This window comes from Rana temporaria, chromosome 9 (assembly GCF_905171775.1).
Source record: "Rana temporaria chromosome 9, aRanTem1.1, whole genome shotgun sequence".
Taxonomy (NCBI): Eukaryota; Metazoa; Chordata; class Amphibia; order Anura; family Ranidae; genus Rana; species Rana temporaria.
Window position 1 is genome coordinate 168,404,697 of NC_053497.1, and position 23,503 is coordinate 168,428,199.

At 43.9% G+C, this 23,503-nt stretch overlaps 1 protein-coding gene across 2 annotated transcripts in view; it reads left to right on the top strand.

The window, feature by feature from the left end:
* DAXX (death domain associated protein) overlaps positions 1-23,503 on the top strand; it is a 69,690-nt gene that overhangs the window by 34,969 nt on the left and 11,218 nt on the right. Inside the window, exons 4-6 of one of the 2 annotated variants that reach the window (XM_040324956.1) lie at positions 742-926; positions 6,353-6,500; positions 14,030-15,110. In XM_040324956.1, coding sequence (XP_040180890.1) covers positions 742-926; positions 6,353-6,500; positions 14,030-15,110 — 1,414 coding nt within the window. Of the gene's footprint in view, positions 1-741; positions 927-6,352; positions 6,501-14,026; positions 15,111-23,503 lie in introns of both variants that reach the window. The other variant, XM_040324955.1, reaches the window with a different exon arrangement.

Consider the following 23,503-nt stretch of genomic DNA (forward strand, 5'->3'; position numbering starts at 1 on the left):
ACAGTAATTTTACAGATGAGGTTGCTGAACAGGGGGTGGAGGGGACCTCTAGGGGTGCGGGGGCGAGAATCCAGAGCGATCTGCACTATTGGAAGTAAATGCAGGGAGAACGGTCGGCGCGCCGGTAGGCCGCGGCTGAAGCCGCGGACTTTCCTAAGGTGCGGCGGCCGCGAAAAGGAGCAGGCTGGCGCGGGCGTGTAGAAACGCCGAAAAACGCCGAGAATACACCCAGGGGGGGGGGGGGTGACTTGGGACCACCACAAACGTGGGTGGCCGTGCGGGCGGCGATGCCGGACGACAGATGGGGCAGAGAGCCGCAGTGTGGGGTCTGTGTGACGGCTGCCCTGATAAGGACGGCCGTCAGTGGTTCCCCAGGATGTCAGGCCCTGAGAGGCAGGGTCTTACCTGCGGAGGAAAGGGGAGTCCACGAGGAGAGAAAGGAGCTGGTTCCTGGTTCCAAGGAGCTGTTTCTTGTGCAGCGCAGGTATGGAGAGTCTGCCTAGCTTCTGACTGCCAGGTCTGGGTGAGAGCAGGCTCGTAAGCGGAAGGTCCGAAGCACCCTACTCCACCGCTGACACTGACTGTATTGTGTACCTTTTTATTTATTTTATTTTTTTTCAACTTTTTTTCTTGGGTCACATGATCACATTTATTACCACTGCATTGGTTTTTTTTTTTGCAGCTTTAATAATGTATTATGTCAGTTATTTTATGGTTTTTATTTTTTGCTCAATTGCCCAGGTGAGGACCCTGCTAAACATGACACATCCCTGGCCCGACGTCTCTGTGAAAACCGCAACTTGGCTGTAAATCGCTTGGAAGGTGTCATCAAAAAGTTTGCAGAAATGCAGGATGAAGGGGATGATGAGGATTGGAAGAACAAGAACAAAGACAATGAAGTGCCGAGTACTTCCAAGGATGTGAAGGTAGATAAGAGAGGGGCTTTAGATAGAGCCTAGAAATAACACAACCTTTTCCAGCCTACCAGAGCCATTCATAGGGAGGGGGGAATGCAAGCAGGGTCAAAATGTTTTCATTTTGAGAGGCCAATCCATGTATCCCCCTGTTTTGTTACATAGTTGGTAAGATTGAAAAAAACACATTGGTCCATCTAGTTCAGCATGTGTGTTTGTTCACGTCACTTTTCATATCCCAGTAACATTGTATTCAAACACAACTCACATATTTTTTTTATTTATCTACACTCCTCGCTGACGCCACCAACTGTGGATGGGAGTTCCGCATCCTTGACACTTTAACAATATAGAACCCATTATGCTAGAGGTCTTTAAACTACGGCCCTCCAGTATTTTAGGAACTACAGTTCCCATCATGCGTAGTCATGTCTAAATGTCAGAGCTTTACAATGCCTCATGGGATATGTAGTTCTGCAACAGCTGGAGGGCTGTAGTTTGAGGATCCCTGCTTTATGCAGTTAAGGATTTTGTGCAACTTGGTTGTGTGGCCACATGTTTTTCTTTAGAGACCTAAGATTAATTTACTTTCTTTTAAGTCACCAATTAACCACTTGCCTACTGGGCACTTCTACCCCCCCCCCCTTCCTGCCCAGGCTAGCTTTCAGCGCTGTCACACTTTGACAATTGTGCAGTCATGCAGCACTGTACTCATGACATTTTTCTAATTTTTACACAAATAAAGTTTTTTATTTTTTTGTGCCATTTCATCACCACTGGGTTTTTTATTTTTTCCTAAATATACAATAAAAAATGTTTTTCGTAGTTTTGCAAACAGGTACGTTTTTTATCCTTCACTGATGAGGCGGCACTGAATGACAGCACTGTTGGGACTGCACTGATTATCAGTCTAGATATCCCTTTAACACAAGCCAGTTATTGTCTCTCCTCACGCTGTCCGCATGAGGAAAGGAAGGCTGATATCCGTTGTGACGAGACCCTTTGCTCGCCCGGTTCTGCTCTCCCAACACTCCTCTGCTACCAGTGAGTCCGCTTGCAGATTGCAACGTCTGATGGTCCAGTCATCCAAGGTTCCGGGATCCGAACTACAGCTATGTGCCGTTCAGACCCATTAAGAACAAACACCAGGCAGGCTGTATGTAAGTTCAAACAGGACTCTCTTTAATGTCGGCATTCAGCTGGTTATATACAGTTTACAAGCTTATCAATCAAAGAACAATGAAATCTCCACCTCCCTTTCACACACTGGGGCTTCCATCCAGATTATAGGTAGACACTCTGGTGCCGACCCTGACAAGACACATTTCTTTAGATAATGACATTAGTGAAGTTAATTACTAATAGTAACAGAATCACAACGAAGCAATCAGAATAATTAACCTGAGCCAATTATCTAATCATTTAGCCTGACAAGGTGAATAGGCGTCTCGTCTGCAATTCCCCACGATACAATACACATCTCTTAAGGTCTTCTTCACACACACAATAGATCAATTAACCTTTAGAATAGAGAGCTGGCTGGTGGTGGGACATTAGCATTTCAACAGTCTGTTATGCAGAGGAATGAGTCACTCTGTCCCACATGAAATCACCTGTAATATGTCCCATCTCATGTAATACATGATTTATTAGCAACCCTCTCCTGTGTAACAGATGTCAAGTAGAAACACTTTAGCATCCCAAGGTCCATGACATCCGTCTTCTGTCATTGGACACAGCTGATGACTTGGTAAAGGGCCGCTGTGATTTGGCCTTTACCCTGATTCCGAAGGACTCGGGGAGGATGTCCATGTACGCCCTCCCTGCATAGTAAGCCCACGCTGTAGCCATCTTTCAGCAATAGCGTGGATGGGAAGTGGTTAAAGATTTTGTATATTGTGATCATTTCTCCCCAAGTGCCTCTTCTCCAGAGAGAAGCAGTTTGTTTTTATAGTCGTTCCTCACAACTGAGGTCCTCCAGCCACGTTGTAAGCCTAGTGTGACGGTATCGGTATGATATCCCCGTCAAAGATTCCCTTCTTCCATAAGAACATCACCCCAATATTCCACTAGGAGGGATATTCCTGAGATCGCCCATTAAGCCACACATTAGTCCAGGCTTACTGCTAGAACAAGACAGACTTTAATGGTTTTTCTTCTCAGCTTTTTATACAGTCCAAGACATTGAAGCAACAATGAAATCTCCACCCCCCCCAATCACACACTAAGGCTAATTACTAAAACATTCTAGACAGGTCGGCACCGACCGACAATTATGTCTAATCACTGCACATTCTTTAAACAACAAACCATCTTCACACTCTGAGTTTCCTAAGCAGACGTTTCATCTGTATCCAGTTTGACACCTATTAACACCTCTGAGAATCACTAGGTTTTTAGACAGGGTTATCACACAATTAAAGGCCTTTCAAAAGCTAGCCTTATTTAACATATGAACAGTGTTCACAGCGAGAGATGAATCACATATGAAACACCTGTTACCTGTAACCCACAGCATTAAGTTAGCAGGGAGAGCATTAGACTGAAGCATATAGGCAATTGCATCACAATGGCCCCCCTTTTTCTCCCTGCTACGGCAAACCCGGTTGGACCTTCCCTGGTCCAGTAGGGTTGACGGGTTCAGAGCTTTTAGTCCGAGGTTAACTCCGTTTGGCGTAACTGACCTCCCTTGGCAACTGCTCCCGACTCAGGTATGTCACCGGGTCGTCAGATCACACGCCGGTCAGTCCCCAAGTCTTTGTGTGATCTGCAGAGTCACCAGAAGTCAGTGTGAAGACGGCGAATGGGTCTGTGCGCCGCCGTCTAGGTGTCCCTCTATGGGAGGGGGCAGGTTATGGCTCTGAAGTGACAGTCACAGGAGATTCATAAAAAAGAAAAAGTTATATTTGTTGAAATGCTGTAGCACTGGTGCTCAGAGTCCGGGGGGGGGGGAGGGGACTCAGAGCCCCATAAGGTCAGCCACCCCCTGCTCCCTCCGCAGCCGCCGGTTCTCCTCTTTGAGCTTCTCCAGCTCCATCTCCAGTTCATGGAGCCTGGGGGGGTTAGCCCGCTGTGACCTCAGGTGGTTGTTCTCCTCCTCCATGCGGCTTATGCACTCCTCCAGCTCCATGTACTCATGGATCAGCTCCTGCTTGCTCATGTCCTGCAGGCTCTCCACGTGGTCCTTCATCATCCGGAACTGGGTGGTGGTGTAAGGGGCCACCGGTGGGCCCTTGGCGAACATCTCGGCCCGCATCTGGGACGCCCGCTGCGACTCCCTCTCCAGTCGCTTCTTATCCTCCCAGGTCAGCTTGTTATACGGCTTCCAGGCCTCTTCTTCTTGGGGGGTAGCCGGCGGTGCCTCTTTCTGCCCAGCTCCCTCCAGGGCCCCTCCGGCTCATGGCTGTCGCCCATGACCAGCTGACAATGGTGTTCCCTGTTGTCCGTAATAACAGATTGTACCATGAGGGCTTCGTAAGGGGTGCCCAATGGTTCTTCCTGACCCAGCTCCTGGAGATCCCAAGCCGAGTCTACACAATGGGCTGCTGCTGGAGGGCGGTACCCAGGTTGAGACCAATTTGACCTGGTGTTGTCGTTCATGGGGCAATTCTGCTTGAAGTGACCGAGCTGTTTGCACCGGAAGCAGCGTTGTTCGTTGTCCTCCTGGCGTGGATAGCGAGGGCTAGATGTCATCGGTCTGTTAGGAGGTTGGTATCTAGCGGCTGGTGGGTGTGAGGGCGCCGTTGGTCGTGGAGGTTGTACCCGTGGTGTGACCTGGTTCGTCTTGCGAGTATCCGCATATTCATCCGCCAACTTCGCGGCCTCTGGTAGAGTCATGGGCCTGCGATCTCTCACCCAATCTTTGACATCCGTCTGGATGTGATTGTAAAATTGCTCCAGGAGCATTAGTTGCAAAATGTCCTCTGCGGTGGTGGCCTGGCTGCTGTTAACCCAGTTAGAGGCCGACAGGGACAACTGGCATGCCCATTCCGCGTAAGAGTCTTTCGTGGTTTTGCGTGAGTCCCTGAACTTCTGTCGGTGGGACTCTGGGGTTACTGCATAACGAGCCAGGAGCGCTTCTTTAACCCGGGCGTAGCTATGGATATCCTGATCTGGCACGGTCCGGAAAGCATCAGAAGCTTTGCCTGACAGTTTGCCTGACAATATTGCAACCCAGTCTCCTCTAGCTATTCGGTGCAGGTTACATTGTCGCTCAAAGTCCGCCAGGTAGTTATCAATCTCACAGTCCTTTTCATCAAAAGCTTTAAAAGCGCTAAACGGGATCTTCCTTGTGTCTGCTGTGCTGTACTCACTGTTTGGAGAATGTGCGGCTGCTTGTTGGACTGCTGCCAGTTTTAACTGTAGTTCTGCGTCTCTTATTTGTTTAGCAGGTCCATCACTTTCAGCACCACATCCGGCGTTGGGTTCGGGCCGAACCACGCTAGGTTCTCTCTCATTAGCTTGTTGGCTGGCGATTCCTCCTCCTGAATCACTGGTGTCTCCATCTCTTGTACTGCTGGCGTTGCTGCAATCCCGTCCTCCTGGTCTCGCTCCATTGATTCTGCTATGATGACCCGCTTGGTTTTGTTGCTAGCAATCCTTCCACGAACTTCCAGTAGTTCTTCCAGTGTCTGCTTGGAATCCGGGTGTGAAGGGGAATAGAAGTGAAAATCCCACTGCTACCAACCAATTGTGACGGTATCGGTATGATATCCCCGTCAAAGATTCCCTTCTTCCATAAGAACATCACCCCAATATTCCACTAGGAGGGATATTCCTGAGATCGCCCATTAAGCCACACATTAGTCCAGGCTTACTGCTAGAACAAGACAGACTTTAATGGTTTTTCTTCTCAGCTTTTTATACAGTCCAAGACATTGAAGCAACAATGAAATCTCCACCCCCCCCCCCCCCAATCACACACTAAGGCTAATTACTAAAACATTCTAGACAGGTCGGCACCGACCGACAATTATCATGTCTAATCACTGCACATTCTTTAAACAACAAACCATCTTCACACTCTGAGTTTCCTAAGCAGACGTTTCGTCTGTATCCAGTTTGACACCTATTAACACCTCTGAGAATCACTAGGTTTTTAGACAGGGTTATCACACAATTAAAGGCCTTTCAAAAGCTAGCCTTATTTAACATATGAACAGTGTTCACAGAGAGAGATGAATCACACATGAAACACCTGTTACCTGTAACCCACAGCATTAAGTTAGCAGGGAGAGCATTAGACTGAAGCATATAGGCAATTGCATCACACCTAGTTACCCTTCTCTGGACATGCTCCGGTTCACGGACATCCTTTCTGAAGGTTGGTGACCAAATCTGGGCCGGAAACTCAAGTTTTTTTTTTTTTGCTCTGTTTAGTTGATTTAGTTTTCTCTGCTTGTTATTACTATTCCATTAATGGTTTGGGTGGGTTGCAGGTTTCTCCAAGAAGCAAAAGAGCACAATCTCACAGTTCTCGTGAATCTGAGGAAGATGAAGACGAGGATGAAGAGTCGGAGGAATCGGATGTGGATATTGAGGAAGAGCTTAGACAGAGTCAGGAGGCACCTGATGATGAAAATGAAGGTCAGTGGAGGATTTAAAGCCATAATAAACCCAAATGTAAACCTTTATTATATTGCTGTATATCAATCTTTAGATGTGGTGGCTGCACACAGCCGTGTGTTAAACACCCGAAGTTCAGTACCAGGTGGGCCAAATATGTCAGTGGCAGGCAGCTCCAGGGCACTGCAGCATTGGAGTGAAGGGGGAGTAGAGTTCTGCTTTTAAAAAAAAAAAGGTTAATGATCCATTGAATTTGGAGGGGGTTTTGTAGGTGTCTGGCAGCCTGGGAGAAAGGGGGCCGATATCATTATTTTCCTTTTTAGAATACACCACCAGTGTATTCTTAGTTTTAAAAAAAATTACTTAGTTTTGTTTATAAAACTTTTTAAATATGACAAACTACTTCCAGTCTCTGAACTTCTAGCTGGGTGCAGTAGTTAATAAATTCAGGTCTGAGGGCTGAATTTAATAAAATAATCTTCAGATGGGGATCTGTCCACCTCCTCCCCTCCATTGGGAAAAACCCATGCATGCATGTAACACAAGCTGTGAATGGAGTAGGGAATCTTGATATTCATTTTGCCTGCTCCATTCACAGATCGTAGTACATACAGTGTAAACAATTTACAGGATTTTCTCCATGGTTGAGAGGGGAGAGGAGGAGACAGCTTCCTGCTGAGGGATTCTTTTATTGAGTGCTGCCTGGAGACCCTAACCTATCAATTCCTGCAGCACCGGATGTTTAGAGACAGAGGACCGGTATCTTTTGCACAAAAGATTTCAGCATAACCCGGCAACCTGCATGGTGTGATACATCCTTTATTACAGATAAGTTGGGTCACTAAAGTTGTAGGGGAAAGTTTTTTTTTTTTTTTTAGCTAAACTTCAGCTTTAAGGCGGTTTTGTGTATTGGAGAACCAATAGGACATGGCCATCATATTTATCAGATTTAAATAATATAATTTAAGTACCAATTTCGAAGAGATGCCCACTTTAAAACAAACCATGTGGCCAAACATTTGTGGACCCCTGACCACTACAGAATTGTATGAGCTTGTAGGAAATCTCATTCTGAACCCTTGGGCAGTTGGAGGTCCCCCTTCTCCCCTTCTTTATGGCTATAACAAACTCTTATGGAAATTCCTTGTGCAAGATTTTGGGGTTGTCTAATGGAATTTGAGCCCATTCAGCGGAAAAAGAATTTGAGGTCAGGCAGTGACGATGATTGAGAGGATGTGGCTTGCCGGCATAATTTCCAATTTATCCCATAGGTGTTCAGTAAGGTTGAGGTTAGCACACTGTGCAGGCCACTTGAGTTCCTTTACAACAAATGTTTTTTAGGGCTCATTTACACTTGCTTCGACTTCAACACACAAAACCGCCTACCGCTTTAACATGCTTTTTTGAAGATTTAATAAAGCTTAGCAAATGCCCTGTGTTGATTTTCTATTTGTTTTAAAGGGGCCCAGTAGTACACCCACTTAGCAGATCCCCTGCTCATTTGTAAACCTATTTAGCAGACTCCTAATATATATATATATATATATATATATATATATATATATATATATATATATATATATATATATATATATATATATATATATATATATATATATTTAAAGATATAGTGCAAAAATTTAAATCGGGTACAATTTGTGTAAAACAAACATATGATCTGCTTCTACAATAGAGATAAATGACGCTTGAATGTTCAGATGATATGTACATTATATGACAAGGTATATTCCTAGCTCTTATTTAAATCATCCTGGCATATTTAAAACCTGGCGGCTTTTAGTGACATAACCTTGACATGGTATTATCTCTTCTCAATAACAAACAGATCTCTTGCTACTACTTCTTATATACGTGTACATAACAAATGTTATATTGTACACAAGCTTTTGTTAAATTTGGAAAGAATCAATGGTTTAACATATCCTATAATCAATCCAATTCTAAGACTTTAAAGTCAATGTTATGAGATATGACAAAGTATATCTCACTCTAGTTTCAGAAGTGAAGCCAATTCATACTGCAGTTAGAATTCACCTCTCTCCCAAACTATTCTAACAATAGATTGGATTAGTCAAGCATATGTTCAACCACACTTCAATTACCTAAATGGTAATAATAAAATTATACATTACCAGTAATTAAGAGTTCTGCTTGAGAAGGGAAAGTCCTAATGAAGGATTTCTGTGAACCCCTTACATGTTTGCGGTCACTTTCTGTCTTCCGGCTTCCTTCAGAGATCAGCTCCCATCCTCCTCAGATCAAGCCATCTCTCTCCCACCAAGCTTTTTCCTTTTGTCCTGTGTAATCGCTTTGATCTCCCCCAAAGAAGTGGGTGTGTATTCCCCTATCACGTGACTGACTATGTCACATGACAATATGTTTTGGTGGGTGACCATCTTGAACCGTGCCGATATTAACCTGTAGGGGGCAGTGGTGTCTAAGAAATAATTCCTAATTTTAGTGTTAATCAGAGTTAATCATGATCTATGGCCCCCTGTGACCTGAATCTTTGGTATAGCATCATAAATTGTTTTATATGTCAAACAAAATGACAACAAACCTAGACATTTCGGCAACCCCTAAAATTATGATTGAGATCAGGTTTTATGAACAGCACACATACTTTGAAGTTATTATAGGATCTTATACCTGGGACCCCAGTAATGTCTATGTATTAAACAGGCTTATATATGAATTACTTATACACATATATTGTTAAGGCATTATAAAGAAACAATACTATTTAAGATACAGTATGTTATTCCACCGGGATTGTGAATAAGCCCCATTGGTCTCATAGTACAAAGGCCACCCTACACAGCTTTTAACAGCTTGTGTTCATCAGACTCTTATCTACAGATGTCAAACCTTCTATTTTATGGTCTGCGATAAAGATACAGAAGAACAATGCCTTCTTGTAAGGCAGAAAACCGCTGTATAGATCTTTGACTTGATATTAACCTCTTAGAGAATAAGATCCAAAATGGCTTTAGTATTGTTCATTATATATATATATATATATATAACAATAGAAAATATACTTGTGCAACTTTATATGTATTCTTTTAACCCCAAATGTTCTGACAGTGCCCTCGTTCAGCAGACTCCTAGCTTATTGGTGCCCTTGTTAAGCATATCTCCTGCTCAGTAGCGCTCCCCAGCTTTGTTGATCCTCTGCTCAGTAGTAACCCCCATCTCTGCTGATGCCCCACTCAGTAGTAACCCCCAGCTCTGTTGATCCTCTAGTTTGCTGATCCTAGTTTGCTAAGAATATGCATGCATCGTACATACTGGGGGAGTACAACTGGAGGGATCCGTAGTGGAGAAGGATCTGGGGGTTCTGGTAGATCATAAGCCCAATAATGACATGCAATGCCAAGCTGCGGTTTCCAAAGCGTGCAAAGTCCTTTCTTGTATTAAGAGAGGTATGGACTCCAGAGAGAGAGATATAATTTTGTCCCTGTACAAATCATTAGTAAGATCTCATGTGGAATATGCAGTTCAGTTTTGGGCTCCAGTTCTCAAAAAGGATATCGGCCAGTGGCGGCCCGTCCATAGGGGGCGCATGGGCGCCGCCCCCCCTCTCCCCAAAGCCAGTAAAAAAAAAAAAAAAAAAAAAATGAAAAAAAAAATTTTTTTTTTGGGCCCTTTAAGAAAAAAAAAAAGGTCCTTTAAGACGGTGCATGTTCAGGGTGAGCGCCGGTCAAAGACTCAGAGCACTGCTATAGCATCATTGAAGCGTCATGCCAATGCAGCAGGCAAGACGCTTCATTTGCAGTTTTTTGTTAAGCTCTGTGGCTATGTGCTGTGCGCCATGAGCCAATCACTCTCCAGTGTCTCCACTCTCCTCTCTAATTGGGTCCTGCTGCTTCCTCACTGCAGAAGGAAATGGGCGGTGCTTTCCCCGGGGCAGTGTTACCTTAGTCCTCCTGGAGTCAAAAGCGAAAGTAAGTAACTTTATTAAAAACACTTTATTTGTCTCATTGTCTGTCCTGTCCAGTGTCCCTGTCCATCCCATCCATGTCCAGCACCTTGTGCTGTATGCTCAGCCTGTACTGTGATCGGACTGAGAGAGGACAGGAGGGAGGGGGAGGGTGCCGTGCTTCACATCTCCTGTCTGTGTGTGAGGGCTTAGAGTGCCTGCGTCCTGCAGCTGTGCTTTACAAATCTCTTATCTCTGTCTGTCTATCTAATCTATCTGACTGTCCTGCCTGTCTCTCTCTCTCTCTCTCTCTCTCTCTCTCTCTCTGTCTGTCTATCTGTTTAATTATCTATCTATCTCTCTATCTATCTATAGCCATATCTATCTATCTATCTATCTATCTATAGATCTATCTATCTATCTATCTCTCTATCTATAGATCTATCTATCTCTCTATCTATAGCTCTATCTATCTATCTATCTCTCTATCTCTCTATCTCTCTATCTATAGATCTATCTATCTATCTATCTATAGATCTATCTATCTATCTCTCTTTCTATAGATCTATCTATCTCTCTCTATAGCTGTATCTATCTATCTCTCAATCTATAGATCTATCTATCTATCTATCTATCTATCTATCTATCTGCTACCTCTGTCTAATTATCTATCTATTTATCTATCTAATTATCTGTCTGTCTATCTATATCTATCTGTCTGTTTAATTATCTATCTATCTATCTATCTATAGCTATCTGCCTAATTATCTATTTATCTATCTAATTATCTATCTATATCTATCTGTCTGTCTGTTTAATTATCTATCTATCTATCTATCTATCTATCTATCTATCTATCTATCTATCTATCTCTCTATCTATAGATCTATCTATCTATCTATCTATAGATCTATCTATCTATCTCTCTTTCTATAGATCTATCTATCTCTCTCTATATCTGTATCTATCTATCTCTCAATCTATAGATCTCTCTATCTATCTATCTATCTATCTATCTATCTATCTGCTACCTCTGTCTAATTATCTATCTATTTATCTATCTAATTATCTGTCTGTCTATCTATATCTATCTGTCTGTTTAATTATCTATCTATCTATCTATAGCTATCTGCCTAATTATCTATTTATCTATCTAATTATCTATCTATATCTATCTGTCTGTCTGTTTAATTATCTATCTATCTATCTATCTATCTATAGCTCTATATCTCTATGTCTCTATCTATCTATCTATCTATTTGTCTGTCTATCTAATTATCTATAGCTAGCTGTCTGTCTGATTATCTATCTATCTATCTATCTATCTATATCCATCTAATTATCTATCTATATCTATATATCTGTCTGTTTAATTATCTATCTACAGCTCTATCTCTTTATCTATCTATCTATCTATCTATCTATCGCTCTCCCTCTCTCTTTCTCTGTCTCTCTCTATCTGTTTAATTGTCTATCTATCTATCTATCTATCTATCTATCTATCGATCTCTATCTAATTATCTATCTATATCTGTCTGTCTGATTATCTATCTCTATCTATCTATCTATCTATCTATCTATCTATCTATCGATCTATCTAATTATCTATATCTATATGTCTGTCTAATTATATATCTATCTATCTATCTATCTAATTATCTATCTGTATGTCTAATTATCTATCTATCTAATTATCTATAGCTCTATCTCTCTCCCCCTCCCTCCATCTATCTATCTGTTTAATTATCTATTTATCTATAGCTCTATCTAGCTATGTCTCTCTATCTATCTATCTGTCTGTCTGTCTATCTAATTATCTATCTAATTATATATAGCTCTATCTCTCGCTCCCTCCCCCTCCCTCTATCTATCTATCTATCTGTCTATCTATCTGTCTATCTATCTATCTATCTATCTATAGCTATCTGCCTAATTATCTATTTATCTATCTAATTATCTATCTATCTATCTATCTATCTATCTATCTATCTATCTATCTATCTATCTATCTATCTATCTATTTGTTTTATTATCTGTCTGTCTATCTATCTATCTGTCTCTCTGTCTGTCTGCAGGTCCCATTGTCTGCGAGTGGCGGGGGGGGGGGGGGGGTTGACTGGGGTTTTGTTTGCGCCCCCCCAAAAAAATAGAGCACCAGCCGCCACTGATATCGGCGAACTGGAGAAAGTGCAGAGAAGGGCAACCAAACTGATAAGAGGCATGGAGGAGCTCAGCTATGAGGAAAGATTAGAGGAACTGAATGTATTCACTCTTGAGAAGAGGAGAATAAGGGGGGATATAATCAAAATGTACAAATATAGAAGGGGTCCATACAGTGAACTTGGTTGTATTCACTTTACGGTCAACACTGAGGACAAGGGGGCACTCTGTACGTCCTAGAGGAAAAGAGATTTCACCTCCAAATACGGAAAGGTTTATTCACAGTAAGAGCTGTGAAAATGTGAAACGGACTCCCTCCAGAGGTGGTTCTGGCCAGCTCAGTTGATTGCTTTAAGAAAGGTCTGGATACTTTCCTAAATGTACATAAAATAACTGAGTACTAAGATTTATAGGTAAAGTTGATCCAGGGTAAATCCGATTGCCTCTCTGGGAATCAGGAAGGATTTTTTTCCCCTGCTGTAGCAAATTGGATCATGCTTTGCTGGGGTTTTTTGCCTTCCTCTGGATCAACTGTGGGTATATGTGATTGTATGATATTATTATTATTTTTTTATTTCTTATGGTTGAACTTGATGGACTTGTGTTTTTTTTTCAACCTGACTAACTATGTAAGTAGCGCCCCCCAGCTTTGTTGATCCTCTGCTCAGTAGTAACCCCCATCTCTGCTGATGCCCCAATCAGTAGTAACCCTCATCTCTGCTGATGCCCCACTCAGTAGTAACCCCCAGCTCTGTTGATCCTCTAGTTTGCTGATCCTCCTCTCTGTCCCTCCCAGTCCCCGCTTACCTCCCACTATATTGCTCCCACGCTGCTCACCAAGTGTGACATCTGTTAGCTTTTCCTGCTTCGGTCCCCCAACTTTGCTAATCCTCTACCACTTGGTTCTCTCTCTCTCTCTCTCTCTCTCTCTCTCTGCTTACCTTTTGCTATAGTGTTTCCATGTTACGCACTACATGTGCCATCTGCCTTAGTCTGGACCCCGCTCACCTTCCTGCTGCACAGCAGATGTGACGTCTGCACCAGACACTCCCAGAACACATAAACTGGAAGTGACGGCTAATGACGTCTTTCCGGTTTGCTTGTTTTGCATCCTGCTGAATAAAACCCCCTCAAAAGCTTCAGGTGCTGTGAGTGTTGTCATAGATTTCTATGGAGGCTTTAAAGCACCAAAAAAAGACATATCATTTTTGAAGTACAGCAAACACAATATGTGAACAGGACTGTGAGCTAACCATTTTATTTAGTGGCAGGTGCTTTGATTGCCATTCAGTGCTTTATTAATGCATGTCCAATGCCACATATTGAAGCAAATATAAACTCAGTAGTTTGAAAGGGTGTCCACATCATTTGACCATATAGTGTATACAAGACAGAATTCCCATTTTTTTTATATATATTTTTTTTTTCTTCCACTTTAATTTAGAAGACATGAATGTTGACTACTCGAATGAAACCGACCAAAAGATGGAGGAGACCTCCGATCAACAGAACTCTTCTCCTGCTAGTAAGGACGAGGGGGAGAATGAAGAGAGTGATGATTCTGATCAGGATGGAGATGAAGAGGATTCGGATAAGGAAGACGACCAGGATTTGTCTTCAGGTTCTACATCTCTCTCAGCTGAGAAGGAAGATCAGAATACAAGCTTAGAGGTGGAGACAGCTGATCCTGCCTCTCCTTGTCTTAGCAATGATACTCAAGTGGTCAAACAGTCACAGGAGGATCACGCAGAGCAAGAAAAGGGCAATACGACCTCAGGTGTCACTTCTGAGAAGGCAGATTCTGAAAGTCACAATGTAGAGCAGTTGGAGATGAGCGTCGTTGAAGAGGATTTTGTTTGGGGGAATGAAAAAAACACGGAGGAAATAAATGTGCCTTATGTGGAGGCAAAAACGCCTTCCAACAATGAGCAGAGTACAGACACACAAAATTTAGAAAAGGATACCAAGAGTCCGACGGTAAAAGGAAAAGAGGGAAAGTTCAACCGTTTGGACAAATGCATCAACAAAATTACAGGCAGTCTTGCTCACAATTCTATCAAAGCAGAGAAAGCATCACCTGTGCGACGCGAGGAAGAACGATTCAGGCATTTAAACAACAAAAAGCAACGTTTAGGGGGCACGCCAAGGACTGAGGCGCAGAGCAGTAACGGAAAGCTAGTCTGTGTAGATACTCCCGGAGAGCGATGGGACCCCGTACGCAAGATTGCATTCAGTCGGTCTTCAGATAAAAACTCAGATGTGGTGCACTTGGATAGTTCCAAAAACAGCACATTCAGTGATACCAGCAATGGAGTCCACAAGGCCATGGTTTTGTCACCCACTCCCGTAAATCGCTTAAAACGGAAAAGAGACATGAGCACCCCTACAGAGACTAATTTGACAACAAAGTGTGAAGAAGTTGGTTCCAACAGGAGAAAAAGAAAGAACACCTCACAGTTATGGACTGGGAACGGAGTGGCAAAGCACAAGGGGGAAGACCAAAAACTCAATGTTGCAAAACTGAGCAGGTGAGCTTTTGGACTTTACTGCCTTAGAACTGGAGGACACCTGTCATTTGGCTGTTATTAGTCCTAATGGTGTGAAGGAGAGGGCTAGAGGAAGTATATGCTGTGCTGTATTTTAGTCATGTCCTCTACATGTTCTACCGTTATGAGGTTATGTGGAGGAATAACAGCCAATTAGCACAGGTGATGGGAAATGGTGGGGGTACAGGATCGAAATAGAGGAAGAGGAGAGTGCAGTGTCGGGGGGGCTACCCAAGAGAAAGGGGTGGTGTTGGGGAGGAGCTAGCTGGTTGACTTTGCAGAAGGGCGATTAGGTGATGGTGCTTGTAGTTCTGCAACAGCTGGAGGGCCCCAGGTTGCCTATCCCTGCTACATGGTCACTGTGTCCAATCTCTGAAAATCTGTGCTGAGCCTAAAGGGTAAATGGTTTGTGGACGTCGCACCATCACACCTATAAACTTGTTGGACATCCCATTCCAAAAATCATGGGCATTAATAATAACCTCAGCTCTTTTTGGAAAGCCTTTCTACACGATTTTGTAGGGTTAGTTTGGGGATTTTTGTATATTCGGCCAAAAAAGCGTTTCAGTTTAGGTACGGATGATGAATGAAAAGAAAACAAAGGAACCGCGCTCTTGTATCATAAATTGCATATCACCATAATGATAAGCAAATGCATTTTCCTTTAAATTATAAAAAAAAAACATAAAAATTGTGACATCCATGTATAGATCCCACATGTGAATAACGTCCTCAGTGAGTATAGGAAAGGTTCCTCTCCACCCCCATGCAGGCACACAATGCACTCACCAGACTTGGAACCCTTTCACATTTGTGCGACCTGAAAGTCGTGTGTTTTTGCAGTGATTTTGACACGACTTGAAACAATGCCTGTGTAATGTTGAGGTCTATGGACTTCATGCCACATCAAAGTTGGACTAAAGTAGTGCAGGGACTACTTTGAAGCTGCACAGATATGAATGGTACTCATTGAAAATCATGGGGTATGACTTGTCATGTGTCTTTTCAGTAGCAAGTTGCACAAGTGCGAAGCCCCGGACCAATATGCTGCTAAATGCCCAAAGGCGTTTTTACAATTCGGCACTGCGTCGCTTTAACAGACAATTGCGCGGTCGTGCGACGTGGCTCCCAAACAAAATTGGCGTCCTTTTTTCCCCACAAATAGAGCTTTCTTTTGGTGGTATTTGATCACCTCTGCGGTTTTTTTTTTTTTGCGCTATAAACAAAAATAGAGCGACAATTTTGAAAAAAATGCAATATTTTTTCCTTTTTGCTATAATAAATATCCCCCAAAAACATATATAAAAACATATTTTTTCCTCCGTTTAGGCCGATACGTATTCTTCTACCTATTTTTGGTAAAAAAAATCGCAATAAGTGTTTATCGATTGGTTTGCGCAAAATTTATAGCGTTTACAAAATAGGGGATAGTTTTTTTGCATTTTTATTAATTATTATTTTTTTTACTACTATTGGCGGCGATCAGCGATTTTGTTCGTGACTGTGACATTATGGCAGACACTTTGGACAATTTTGACACATTTTTGGGACCATTGTCATTTTCACAACAAAAAATGCATTTAAATTGCATTGTTTATTGTGAAAATGACAGTTGCAGTTTGGGAGTTAACCACAGGGGGCGCTGTAGGAGTTAGGGTTCACCTAGTGTGTGTTTACAACTGTAGGGGGTGTGGCTGTAGGACTAACGTCATCGATCGAGTCTCCCTATATAAGGGATCACTCGTTCGATGCAGCCACCACAGTGAAGCACGGGGAAGCCGTGTTTACACACGGCTCTCCCCGTTCTTCAGCTCTGGGTAGCGATCGCGGCGGAGCGGCTATAAACGAATAGCTGCGCCGTCCCGGATCGCTCCCCGTGGGAATCCGCACGCACCGGGGGGGGGGTCCCGATCAGACCCCCCACCCGCTAGAAGGCAAGGACGCCCTTCTGCCTGTCCGTGCCATTTTGCGGATGTAAATAGTCGTGCGGCGGGTGTTAAGTGGTTAATTGACCCCTATTACAGGGAGTCAAATTGGGCTTATAGGAAAATCCAAGATGTCATATATGAGGTCACAGGAATGAATCCAAACCGCTGCTGTCTTCTAATATATTTAGAGTATATAGATGGCTTATTCAAAGCTCCAATTTTGCCATATAGAGAGGGAGAGGAAAGAACACGCTCATGGTGCAGTAACTTAAATAATTCATTTAAAAAAGGTTGTATTGCACTTACATCAAAGAAGACAGGGATCTTCAAATATTGTTTAGGAATCGCCAGTTGGCGCTCCACCTGCGTGCCAGCTGACCAGAAATGATGTATCTCAAACACCACCTATTGTTCCTATATTTTTCTTTTACTGATGTTGAATGAGAAGGCGTGGCTTGCAATTGGCTCCTGACGTCACAGTGTGGCGCAACTCCATAATAATGTCCATGGCTTTGGAATGGGATGGCCAAGAATCTTTAAAGCGGTTGTAAACCGCATATATAATTTTTTTTTTTTTTTTTACCTGCAAGGCAAAATGCATAATCAGCTAGTATGCACCGCATAATAGCTGATTATGAAATACTTACCTAAAAACGAGGTGAACAACACTTACCTGGTTCACGCCGAGCGAGATGTCATCTTGCTCCGGCGTGTCTTCCGGGTATCGCCGCTCCAGCGCTGTGATTGGCTGGAGCGGCGCCGCTCCAGCGCTGTGATTGGCTGGAGCGGCGATGACGTCACTCCCGCGCATGCGCGCGGGAGATTTAAAAATCGGCAAGGTCCGGCGGCTGCCGGATCTTCCGCCGTGGATCCCCCCTGCGCATGCGCCGCCCGCATTGCGAGGGGAATATCTCCTAAACCGTACAGGTTTAGGAGATATTCTTTTTACCTACAGGTAAGCCTTGTTATAGGCTTACCTGTAGGTAAAAGTGCAAATTTAAGGTTTACAACCGCTTTAAGTACTTGCTGACCTACGTACATATATAAATGTCTTATCGGCAAGCAGTTATTACAAGATTATGGTTGCAGCCGCTCAATCACTTTTACAGTGGCACCTGTGGGGGTCCCTGGGCTTTCCTGGTCCTCCCGGGTAGCCCAGGACCTCAGCAAGCAGCTGGGATGGCTTCACATAGAGATGATGGAGAAACTTCCGTTTCTCAATCTCCTCTGTGGCCAATGAACCTGAAAGCGAGATGTCTCTGTAAAGAGTTGCCTGTCAGTTGGCCAAAGCTATCCCAAGAGGCACAATTTTAGGTCCTGACATGTTTGGTACTTAACACAACATTCTCTTTGTAAAGAGGAAAGGATTGCTGCTGCTCCCTAGGCCCAGGTAATAATAAAAAGCACCCTCAGCCTATGTGTCTTCACCACACACCGTAATGCATTTTGCCCCGCCCTCCTGGTCTTTATCATGATCAGTAGTAGCGGCAATTTTTTTCCTCCTTTACATTTACTAACCCTGGATTGGTATCAGGATAAGCCTGCACCACATGTTCTGGGACACCAGGATAGGTTTTTATCTCTACTTTGAGCAGCACCAAAAGCAAACATCATCTTTAATATTTTACCATAGACTAAGATTTGGTGCACACAATTAAGGCCCCTTTAGTGTGCACTAAAATTAAATCCAGCGTTGTCTTTATGCAGCTGGTTTTGTACACAGGGACAGTCATGCTGGAAGAGAAAAGCGCCTTTCCTAAACTGTTATCACACTTGCTAATAGAGCTGCACAATTAATAGTTAAAGAATCGATTCAACCCCCCCCCCCCCCCACAATCTCAATACAGCATTTCCACTATTCCAGTGCTTCTCAATTATTTTCGGTCATGCCCCCCCCTAGGAAGAAGAAAACATTTCGCACCCCCCGCGCGACTGTAAATAGTATCATTTGTCTATAATTTTTTTATAAGTACACCTCTGCATAACACTGTATCCACATATCCCCCCACACAGTATTGCCCTTCTTCACATATCCCCCCCACACAGTATTGCCCTTCTTCACATATCCCCCCACACACAGTATTGCCCTTCTTCACATATCCCCCCACACACAGTATTGCCCTTCTTCACATATCCCCCCACACACAGTATTGCCCTTCTTCACATATCCCCCCACACACAGTATTGCCCTTCTTCACATATCCCCCCACACACAGTATTGCCCTTCTTCACATATCCCCCCACACACAGTATTGCCCCCTTTACATGACCCCATCACATACCCCCCCCCCACACAAAGTATTGCCCCCTTTACATGATCCCCATCACATATCCTGCACACAGTTTCCCCCATCACATAACCCCCTTTTTCCCCCCACAGCACAGCCCCCACTCCTCGTCCTTAACATTTCCATATATTTTTCCTCCCTCTCCACTCCTACCTGTAACTTTTCAGCGCGGAGAGCAGGAGGCGGGACATTCGTCAAGTGAAGCCGCAGCGGCACGGGGCGGGGCGACTTTTGGGCGAACTGGTGATTGGCTGCTAGGACCGCCTCCTAGCAGTCAATCACCTGCCGTCCAACATGACAGGTGATTGGCTGCTAGGACCGCCTCCTAGCAGCCAATCACATGCCGTCCAACATCTCTGGTCCCGTCCCCCAGTTCAAAAATGTCCCGCCTCCCGCCGTCCGCTCCTCTAACTAGCGGAGGAGGCTGGGGACAGAAGCGGATACTAAATGGCGCGATCGCCGCGGTCCGGAACGAGCCCCCCCTTTATGGAGCCTCGGGCCCCCCCTGGGGGGCGCGCCCCACTATTTGAGAAGCACTGCACTATTCAGTGCAGACAGTTCTCTGCTCACTGCTGACAGCTGTCAAAAAAAAAAAAGGCAGCCTGTCACGTTTATCAGGCAGAGATAAAGAGAAACATTGTAACATTTTGTTCTTTCGAGATCAGGGGTGCCCAATCAGTGGCCCGGGGAGCCCTCTGATGTGGCCCGCAACCTCCTGCTCTGGGATGGAATAGAATAGAATACTGTTATTGAGCCCTGGTTCACACTGGGTACGATTTAAGATGCGATTTGTCATGTCAGATCGCATCTCAAATCGGTGGCATTTGCCGGCAATTGTCAGCAATGGCACTGTCCTAATCGGTGCGACGCCGCATCTGCGGCGCTGCACCGATTTCAAAAAGTAGTTCCTGTACTACTTTTTGAGATTTCGGGCCGCGATTTACATTGAACCCTGCACAGATGTCTCTTAAATCGCGGCCGGAATCACGGCAAAATCGCAGCCGCGAAATCGTAGCCGTAAAATCGCGCTTCTACCGCAATTTTGAATTCGCAGCAGTGTGAACCTAGCCTAAAGGTCATTTTATTACTAAAATCACAGTGTATATCTGGGCATATCTCTTCTACAGTGGTTACTGGGCTACTTTCAAACTGATCTGCAGGTTACCTGCACTAAGCCATAGACTTCTGTTATTACCTGCGAGTTTGAGCTTTCTGAAAGTGCACCAAACCTGCAGAATATAATGGAAGTCTGGAAAGCCAAAGGTACCCTGCAATGTTCCCACGGTGCAGGAAAAAAACACAGCTCATCAGTGTAAAAGTAGCCATGGGCCCCTTTCACAGGTCGGTCCGACACAATTCGACCCTCCATGCACCTCTAAGGAGTGGCAGACATAAACCGACATGTGTCCTAACTCCAATCTGATCCGCAAAAAAAAAGTATAGTGAGCTGTGTCCATGTCTGCTCTGCATATGCAGAGCAAACATCCCGTCCACCCGCTCTGCTCATTGTGGCCCGTGACCGGTTACTAAGTCGCTTGTGTGGCCCTCACTCTTCAAAAAGTTGGGCACCCCTGTTTTAGATCAAAGGGATAAACTTTGGTCTGTAAATTAGGTCAGTTAACCATTTGCAGACCGGAAGAGTTCCCCCCCTTAATAACCAGGCAATTTTTCGCAATACGGCACTGCGTTGCTTTAACTGACAATTGGTTGGTCGTGCAACGCTGTACCCAAACAAAATTGTCGCTTTTTGGGGACCAGTGACATTATTACAATGATCAGTGCCGGCACTCTCCTGCGGCTCATATCGGGCGCGTGCGCCCAAACTATCTATTGCATGAAATGACGTACAGGTTCGCAGTGTGTGGGTGGTTTTTCAGTTAAGAGTTCCAAGTATGATCAGTGTGGATCAATATACCTATGTACATAACATATTGTGCTCCAATTGGATTACCTCAATACCATAAACGCTGCTGCCACTAAAAGACAAAATATCCGAAAAAATGTACCGTATTTATCGGCATATAACACGCACAGGCGTATAACGCACACCTTAATTTTAAGAGGGAAGTTTCAGGATTTTTTTTATTTTATTTAAAAAAAAGAACTTTGAAGCAAAATAAGGGTCAGTGCCCATCAATGCAGCCTGATCAATGCCCATCTGTAGCCTCACAATTGCCCATCAATGCAGCTTGATCAATGCCCATCTGCAGCTTCACATTTGTCCATTAATGCAGCTTGATCAATGCCCATCCGCAGCCTCACAATTGCCCATTAATGCCGCTTGACCAATGCCCATCTGTAGCCTCACAATTGACCATCAATGCAGCTTGATCAATGCTCATCAGCAGCCTCCCCATTGACATGAATGCAGCCTGATCAATGGCCATCTCAGGGAGGGGGTTGGGATGAGCGCCGTCAGATTACATACAGCGAGAATCTCCTGTTTACTCAGCGGCCTCTTTAATACAAAGTCCCGCCTTCTCCAGGACCAACTTCGATGATAGACAGAACATTGGTCCAATGCCGGCCCAGGAGGCGGGACTTCCTATTGCAGAGGCTGCTGAGTAAACGGGAGATTCTCGCTGTATGTAATCTGACGACGCTCCTCCCGCCCCCCCCTTCCCGTTCTCTCCGAGGCAGCCCAAATTTCAGTATTGGCATATAACACGCACACATTATTTGCAACCGATTTGCAGGGTGAAAAAGTGAGTGTTATACGCCAATAAATACAGTAATTCATTTGTGTGTGTGACTGCGCTAATACCTCAAAATGATGTGTAAAATAAATAAAATGCTAAATAAACGCCAAAAACATATCAATAGGGATAGCGTGAACGAACAATCAATAAATAAATAAATGGCTGAAATCCATATGTAAAAAATGCCATATGTATGTTTATTTATTTGACTTTTATTTATTCTGCATTTACAATTTTGATGAACTTGGATTGATTTATTTACATGGGGTATTTTGCACATATGGATTTCAGCCATTTATTTATTGATCATACTAGCAGTATTGATATGTTTTTGGTGCTTTTTATTGATATTGCACATCATTTTGAAGTATTAGTGCAGTCACTTATCTTCTGAATTCCTATGTATATACCATACCTGGCCGATGCCCCTTCGAAGCCAGGAAATCATTAAAATAGACGCCGCTACTCTTCTAAACTCCACTTACATCTGGGTCCTGCGTGGAGCAAGTGCCCTTCTACATTGTGAAGTTAGGAGGTTGGCCACTTGGCATGGGCGCTATTTAGTATGTGAATGTAAAACATTCTGTGATTCGGCAAGGTGGAGAGCCGGGGCCGTAACATCTACACCTCATCCAATCAGAACACTTTGCATTCGTTCAGAAAATGCAAAGCATACTCTAAATAGTGCCCATGCCAAGTGGCCAACCTCCTAACTTCACAATGTAGAAGGGCACATGCTCCACGCAAGACCCAGTTGTAAGTGGAGATCAGTAGAGTAGCGGCGTCTAGTTTAGATTTTCTGGCTTCGAGGGGCATCGCCCAAGTATGGTATTGACATAGGAAATTCTGTGCCAAGCAGCTGACCTAAGTTCAGACTGCAGCAGGGCATGCAGGACCCAGAAGCAAGTGGAGATCACTGGAGTAGCGATGTCTATCTCGGTGATTTTCTGCTTGCAGGGGAATCGACCAGGTATGGTATATGGGGACAAGGGGGCACTCTTTACGTCTAGAGGAAAAGAGATTTCACCTCCAAATACGGAAAGGTTTCTTCACAGTAAGAGCTGTGAAAATGTGGAACAGACTCCCTCCAGAGGTGGTTCTGGCCAGCTCAGTAGATTGCTTTAAGAAAGGCCTGGATTCTTTCCTAAATGTACAGAATATAACTGAGTACTAAGATTTGTAGGTAAAGTTGATCCCGGGTAAATCCGATTGCCTCTCGGGGGATCAGGAAGGAATTTTTTTCCCCTGCTGTAGCAAATTGGATCATTCTCTGCTGGGTTTTTTTGCCTTCCTCTGGATCAACTGTGGGTATTTTGGGTGTATGGGATTGTACTAGGTTTTTTATTTTGTTTGTTTATTTTTTGTGGTTGAACTGGATGGACTTGTCTCTTTTTTCAACCTGACTAACTATGTATAGTTGCATTGATCCAAGCTGGACCAATGTAACTTTGGATACCTGG